Here is an 8,425-nt window from a genome sequence, read left to right on the forward strand (position 1 = left end):
GGAATGTGCTAGAATAATGTAGAAATATCTAGAATAGTCTAGAAGCGTCTAGAAGAATCTAAAAGAGTCGTGTATGTTCTAGATTTATGTAGAATAACCTAGAACCTTTTAGACATGTATATAAGTGGTAAGGAACTCTAGAGAGTTCCGTGTGTAGGCCACTCTAGAATGTCCTATTCTAGAGTGTTCTTAAGATGTAGGTGTAACAACCTCAGAATCTGTTACGTAAAGAGGCAGGACAAACTGAATTGGAAAAGTGGCGCCAAAAGTTGTTAGGATTTGTTAAGACCATGAGCTGGCAGTTAGTTGGCAATTAGTTAGATTTCTGAGTATATAAGGTCCAATTCCTTTACTTGTCATTCATTCACTCATTTTTACACACATTTTTCCTCTATCATTTCTCTGTAATCTTTCTGTAATTCTCAAAGTATCCATCAATAAACAATTGTCTGAATTCTTTTCTCATTCTCAAGAATTCCTGCGATTTGTTTCAATTGTGTGCAACAATTCCGGAACTCATCCCTGATTGTTGTTACAATTGGTATCAGAGACTTCGGTCCTGAATATCTCTGCAATTTCCGCCATTAAAGCTAGGGTTTCGAGCTCGAAATTGGGGAAACTTGATTTTCTGGGTTTAAATTGGGGAAACTTGATTTTCTGGGTTTAAATTGGGGAAATTCTCAAATTGAAGCTGGCTAAACTCACGGTTGCTCAACTACAAGCACAAATGGAGGAGCGTATGAAAACAATGGAAGAAACCATGGGGTCAATGAAGGATCAGAACCAAAGGATCGAGTTACTGCTTCAAGCACTTCAGAATCGCGCTCATGGAGAACAGGAGAATCGGGAAGGTATACCTCATCGTAATTTCACTTTCAGTCCCAAGGTAGAATTCCCTGTTTTTGATGGAAATGGACCAAGAATTTGGGTTAAGAAATGCAAAAAATACTTTGATCTCTGTAAAATTGCTGATAATCAAAAGTTGAACCTTGCTTCTTTGTATATGGTGGGTAAGGCTGAGGCATGGGTGCATAGTTATATGAGTATGAGACCTAATGTAGATTGGGAGGATTTTGTGCTTGATTTGTGTGCTAGATTCAAGGAAAATTTAGGGAGTAATGTTGTTGAGGAATTCAATAAGTTGCAGCAAACTGGTACATTAGAAGAATATCTTGATAATTTTGAGAATTTACGAGGATTAATGTTGCAAAGAAATGCTTTATTACCTGATTCTCATTTCTTGGACAGCTTTGTTGGTGGTCTTAAGCCTACAATAAAGCCATTTGTTAGGGCATTACGACCTGCCTCTGTAGCTCAGGCTATGGAATTGGCAAGATGTCGGGAGGAGAGTCTTTTAGTCATTAAAAATCTGTCCAAACCAGTGCGGATAAACCACCAGCCAAGTTTAATGGGCATAATTCGAATAATCACAGACCTCCCTCATCAAATTACCAAAATAGTGGTCATACTAGGTTTACTCAACCATGGCAGAAGCAAAATCATGCTCCCAACAAACCTAATTCCACTTTTAAGAGGCTGTCCCCGGCAGAAATTGAGGATAAAAGAAAAAAGAACCTATGTTTCCAATGTGATGAACCCTATACCCCTGGTCATACATGTAAAGGGAAGCTATATAACATAGTGTTGGTACCAGTGGAGTTAGAAGAAGAAAATATTGCATTAGAAAGCAGTGTACTAGGGGAATACATGGAGGACATGGAATTGGGATCAGACAGCTTTGGGGAAAAACAACCTCTCATATCCCTTAATGCTATCTCTGGTTACCATTCCTATCAAACAATGAGAGTACATGGGAAAGTCAGGAACAACACCATACACATACTAATAGACTCAGGCAGCACCCATAATTTTTGTGATCAAAGTGTTGCTAAGAAGCTTGGGTGCAAGGTCACACACACACTCATCCATTAGAAGTTTCTGTGGCCAATGGTGAGACTTTAGTGACCACTGAGGTCTGTAAAGGCTTTACTTGGCAGTTGCATGGGATGGAGTTCAGTACTGATGTGATGATTGTGCCATTGGGGGGGTGTGAAATGGTGCTTGGAGTCCAATGGTTGTCATCTCTAGGTCCTGTGGTTTGGGACTTTGATAAACTCAGGATGGAGTTTATGTTTCAAGGGAAGAAAGTGGTGCTTCGAGGGGTTACAAATGGGGATTTGAGATGGATTTCAGGACAGAAGCTGAAGTCTGATATGGAAAAAGGAAGCAAGTTTGGACTGGGGCAGATATTTGCTATACATGTGCAACCTGGTCAGACTGAAACACCACCCACAATAGAAGGGCAGGTGCCACCAGCCATTCCTAAAGAGATCAGCAAAGTTTTAGAGAATTTTCAGGATTTATTTGTGGAACCTAAATCACTGCCACCTCACAGGTCTCATGACCATCAAATTCATTTGAATACAGGAACATCCCCTATCAACGTTAGGCCTTATAGGTATCCTGTTGTTCAGAAAAATGCTATTGAACAAATAACAAAGGAAATCTTTGGAATGCGGGGTGGTGAGGCATAGTCAGAGTCCTTTTTCTTCTCCTGTGGTGATGATTAAGAAGAAGGATGGGTCTTGGAGGTTTTGTGTAGACTATAGGGAATTAAACAAAAGCACTGTTAAAGACAAGTTCCCTATTCCTGTTATAGATGAATTGTTGGATGAGCTTCATGGATCCAGTGTATACTCTAAAATTGACTTAAGGTCAGGATACTGGCAAATTAGAATGAAAGAGGAGGATATTCAAAAGACTGCTTTTAGGACTCATGAGGGTCACTATGAATTTGTGGTTATGCCCTTTGGCCTAACTAATGCTCCATCAACATTCCAAAGTCTGATGAATTCTATTTTCAGCAAGTTTTTAAGAAAATTCATCCTGGTTTTCTTTGATGACATACTTGTGTATAGTCCGATGTTTCCACTCATATCGACCACCACGAGACACTACAAATTACGAGGCAACATCAACTGTTTGCTAAAATGAATAAGTGTGCTTTTGGGGTGGAAAAAGTAGAGTATCTTGGCCATATTGTTTCGCGAGGAGTAGCTATAGATCCAGAAAAGGTGAAAGCCATGATGTCTTGGCCAACACCTAGGAATGTTAAAGAATTAAGGGGATTTCTTGGTCTAACTGGCTACTACAGGAAATTTGTGAAGGCTTATGGTGTTATAAGCAAGCCATTAACCAACCTATTAAGGAAAAATGCTTTCCTTTGGGGCATGGATGCTGACACTGCTTTTAAGGAATTAAAATAAGCTATGAGCAAGGCTCCAGTTTTAGCATTACCTGACTTTACTCGTCCATTTGAGGTAGAAACAGATGCCTCTGACATAGGCATTGGAGCTGTCTTAGCTCAACAAGGCCATCCTATTGCATTCATAAGCAAGGCTTTGGCTTCAAAGCATAAAGCTTTATCCACATATGAGAAGGAGTTGTTGGCTGTGATTCTAGCTGTGGAAAAATGGAGGCCTTATTTAGTAGGGCAACATTTTGTGATTAAAACTGATCATTTCAGTTTGAAATATTTGTTGGGCCAAAAGATCACAAATTCATTTCAGAGCAAATGTCTGCCTAAATTGCTTGGGTTAGACTATGAGGTTCAATACAGAAAGGGCAAAGAGAATGTGGTAGCTGATGCACTTTCTCGAATCCAAGGTGCTGAATTAATGTCCTTATTGGTTACTCAAGTAAGGTCTAATTTAATGGGGAAGATTCAACTTAGCTGGACACTACCTGAAGTGGCTGCAATAGTTCAGCAATTAAAGGATGGCACAGCAACTGATGGAAAGTTTAAATGGCAAGATAATCAACTACTCAGGAAGGGAAGGTTGGTGATTGGACCTGATGATAGTTTGAGGTCTGAAATTTGCAAAATTATGCATAATTCATCCTTGGGAGGCCATTCTAGGACTCAAGCCACTTATAAGAGAATGCACAAACTTTTCTATTGGAAAAACATGAAGAGGGATATCAGGAAGTGGGTGAAAGAGTGTGAAATATGCCAGAAAAATAAGGCTATATTGCAAGCACCAGCTGGTTTATTGCAGCCTTTGGCTATTCCTGAAACTATATGGACAGATATTTCTATGGATTTCATTGAAGGGTTACCAAAATCACAAGGGAAGGATACTATTCTGGTTGTAGTGGACAGATTGAGCAAATATGCACATTTTTTGCTGCTAACACACCCATATAAAGCTTCAGATGTGGCCAAGGTCTTCCTAGATCAGGTTTTTAAGTTACATGGGAACCCTAAATCCATTGTGAGTGACAGAGATAAGATCTTTCTTAGCCATTTCTGGAAAGAGCTGTTCAAATTGCAGAGGGTAGACTTGTTATTGTCCACTGCATATCATCCCCAAACAGATGGACAATCTGAAGCAGTCAACAAATGCCTTGAGACTTACCTAAGGTGCATGACAGGGGAGAACCCTAAAGACTGGGCTGGGTGGATACCACTGGCTGAGTGGTGGTACAATACTAACTTTCATACTTCCATTCAGAACACCCCTTTTGAAGTAGTGTATGGTCAACCACCTCAGCTGCATATTCCCTACATCAATGGAGATAGTGCAGTGCATGAGGTGGACAGGAGTATGAGGGCTCGAGAAGAAGTCATATCAATGCTCAAATTTCATCTTAAGAGAGCACAAGACAGAATGAAGAGTCAGAGTGACAAGCATAGAACTGATGTGGAGTTTGCTCTGGGAGATCTGGTTTATGTCAAGCTACAACCTTATAGGCAGCATTCAGTGGTGTACAGGAGCTGTCAGAAATTAGCACCAAGGTATTTTGGTCCGTTTGAAGTATTAGCTAAGATTGGGAAGGTGGCTTACAGGCTTCAATTACCAGCTGATTCAAAGGTATATCCTGTTTTTCATGTATCTCAATTAAGAAAGCATCAAGGGCCCCCTCCTTTGACAAGTGTGCTTCCTGTACTGGATGGTAATTTGCAACTAAGGGCTGAGCCTACAACGATCTTGGATAGGAAATTGGTCAAGAAGGGGAACGAAGCTGCTGTGTATTTCTTAGTCCAGTGGTCTAATGGTACTGCTGAAGATGCTACGTGGGAATGGTCTGAAGACTTTGTTAAAAGGTTTCCTGAGTTTAACAACAATCAAGCTTGAGGACAAGCTTTAATTGAAGGGGAGTGTATTGTAACAACCTCAGAATCTGTTACGTAAAGAGGCAGGACAAACTGAATTGGAAAAGTGGCGCCAAAAGTTGTTAGGATTTGTTAAGACCATGAGCTGGCAGTTAGTTGGCAATTAGTTAGATTTCTGAGTATATAAGGTCTAATTCCTTTACTTGTCATTCATTCACTCATTTTTACACACATTTTTCCTCTATCATTTCTTTGCAATCTTTCTGTAATTCTCAAAGTATCCATCAATAAACAATTGTCCGAATTCTTTTCTCATTCTCAAGAATTCCTGCGATTTGTTTCAATTGTGTGCAACAATTCCGGAACTCATCCCTGATTGTTGTTACAGTAGGAGAAGGAGGAGGAGCTCTATAAATAGAGGACCTCCTCTCCCATTTCAATGAACCCAAGTGAACCAAGTGTATCCCAACAAATTCACAAACAAATAATACACAAACTAATTCCTTTAAACTAAACTCCAACTAATCAACCTTCAACTAATCAACTAAACAAACAACTAATCTCCACTCTACTTCTTATACTCCCCCATACACCAACAAGGGGTATCAAGAGCTCTAAAGATCTTAGGGCAACAAAATAAAACTATGGCTTCCGCATCAAACACTCTATTACCCGCTCCTCTAGATTTTCAAGATTTATTTAGAGGAGAAAATTACGACCATTGGTGCATTAAAATGAAGCTCTTTTTAAGAGCAAATGCACTATAGGAGATAGTGGAAAATGGTCCCCAAAAACAACAAGAAGGTGTTCCAACCACCGAAGAAACCTTAAAAAAAATAAATGAGGATGAATTAAATGACGCCAAAGCCATGTGTTTCATCTTTAATACCGTTTCGGAGATCATTTTTCCAAAAATAATGTGGGCTTCTACCGCAAAAGAAGCATGGGATATACTCCAAAAAGAATTCTATGGTGATGAAAGGATAAGGGCATTACGTCTTAATGCCTTAAGAAAACATTTCGAAAATTTGAAAATGGGGGAGAATGAAGACATAACAACCTACACTTGGAGAGTAATGGAGACAATTAACCAAATGAAAATATATGGTGAAGAAGTCGCTGAAACGAGGATTGTGCAGAAAATTCTCACAACTTTGACAAAAAAATTCGACATGATTGTCACTATTATTAAAAAATCAAGGGATCTATCGAAGCTCACCGTGACAGAGCTAATTGAATCTTTACACGCCCATGATAAGAAGTTCAAGACTCGAGAATCTTCTTTCGAAGATACATCTTCCCATGAAGCAGCCAGGCATTGGGAGGAAAAGAAGGTATAAACAAATGTGACCTGGGAGGAAAAGAAGGTAGAAACAAATGTGACCTTACTCCCTGATCATCCCCAGCATCCAAAAGGTAATGCTGACACAACCAACAACAATGATTCTCCTATTCCTCCATCAACTCCTAAAGCACATTCTCCATCCTCAAATGACAATGTGGAGAATGTTACAGGAGCACAAGGTAAGAGAAATCTCTCTGAAATTTATGTAGAATGTCTCTCCATTCAAGATACTGAAGAGTGCGAAAGATGCTACTTCACTTTTGAGGAGCCAAAAGACTTTGATGAGGCTTCCAAACAGAAGGAGTGGCAAGCACCTATGGAGAAGGAGATGAATATGATAAAGGAGTTCGTTGACAAGCCAAGAGATCGAAAGGTAATTGGTGTAAAATGGGTTTATAAAACTAAGTTGAATCCTAATGGCTCTATCAACAAGCACAAAGCAAGAATGATCGGCAAAGGATATTCCCAACAAGATGGAATTCACTATGAAGATACATTTGCTCCAGTTGTTCGTCATGCTACCAGCTCGAGGAGGAGACGTACATCGAGCAAACTCCGAGTTTGGCGTTACAAAAGAAAAAAGAAAAAGAAGAGGAATGATAATCAGACTAAGTTTTACACCAAAAGTCTCAAGGAGGAGTGTTGAAGTATGAGACTTTTAGTGTATTCTAGAAGTTTCCGGAATATTCTAGATTTATCCGGAATGTGCTAGAATAATGTAGAAATATCTAGAATAGTCTAAAAGCGTCTAGAAGAATCTAAAAGAGTCATGTATGTTCTAGATTTATGTAGAATAACCTAGAACCTTCTAGACATGTATATAAGTGGTAAGGAACTCTAGAGAGTTCCGTGTGTAGGCCACTCTAGAATGTCCTATTCTAGAATGTTCTTAGGATGTAGGAGAAGGAGGAGGAGCTCTATAAATAGAGGACCTCCTCTCCCATTTCAATGAACCCAAGTGAACCAAGTGTATCCCAACAAATTCACAAACAAATAATACACAAACTAATTCCTCTAAACTAAACTCCAACTAATCAACCTTCAACTATTCAACTAAACAAACAACTAATCTCCACTCTACTTCTTATACTCCCCCATACACCAACAATAGTCTATGATTTGGGTAACAGAAATTGGAATGTAATGTACCTTGATTTTTATTTGCTTTTATTATCTCTTATTTACTCTTTTGTATCACCCACTCACCTCCAACAAGTAACCATATAGACAGGTTTCAGCTCTTAGAAAAGATGGAGCTCGGAGACTAGTAACTCAATGGCTAGTTTGGATACACAAAATGCAAACATGAAAGCAATAAACTCCCTGATGGCACAGCTTCATCATCCTGACACACAACTAACCTTTCTAGCAACAAGAATGTCATGACTCTAATCTGTATAACAGCTATCCTCAACACCTGAGAACAAAAGAATAAAAATAATAACAGTACATACATGGTCCAAGACAGTGTGAAAATAATACATCTGTAGTCACAAACTCTGTAGTGTGGTCTTCATAGACATAAAATGTGGATAAAAAGAAAGACCATCACATTTTGGCAAAACAAGTGATTTCTGTTACGAAAATCATGGTTATTCTTGTGAGATTCAAATATATTTATAAACCTTTAGAACAAGATTAGCACTGCTGCCATTGATTTCAGTGTCTCCGCTGGCATACTTCAGGTTGTCGTCCTCATTAGAATTAGCGTTTGTGGGAATGAAAGCAAAGGGAAAAGGTGTGGTGTGTGTGTGTGTGTGTGTGGCAAGAGATACGAGAAAGTAGAGAGGAAAAAAGGTGTGGTGTGGAAAGATATTAGGGAAAGGAAAAGAAGAATGGAAAGCTGACAATGGGGAGAGCACCGGAAGGTGGTAGACGGAAATGATTAAAAAAAAAGGGAGCTAGGTGTGGGAATGAAACGAATGATGTGCACCCAAGAAAAACCAAAACGCTAGTGTTACAAG

At 39.2% G+C, this 8,425-nt stretch overlaps 1 protein-coding gene across 1 annotated transcript; it reads left to right on the top strand.

Annotated features, from left to right (window-relative positions):
* Window positions 1–2,562: 2,562 nt before the first annotated feature.
* On the top strand, window positions 2,563–3,266 carry LOC141627737 (putative mitochondrial protein AtMg00860). The gene is made up of 2 exons (XM_074440961.1): window positions 2,563–2,799; window positions 2,919–3,266. The coding sequence occupies exons 1-2, from the start codon at window positions 2,563–2,565 to the stop codon at window positions 3,264–3,266; spliced, it is 585 nt and encodes a 194-aa protein (XP_074297062.1).
* The last annotated feature ends 5,159 nt before the right edge of the window (window positions 3,267–8,425 follow it).

The sequence above is a fragment of the Silene latifolia genome, chromosome Y (genome assembly GCF_048544455.1).
Source record: "Silene latifolia isolate original U9 population chromosome Y, ASM4854445v1, whole genome shotgun sequence".
Lineage (NCBI taxonomy): Eukaryota > Viridiplantae > Streptophyta > Magnoliopsida > Caryophyllales > Caryophyllaceae > Silene > Silene latifolia.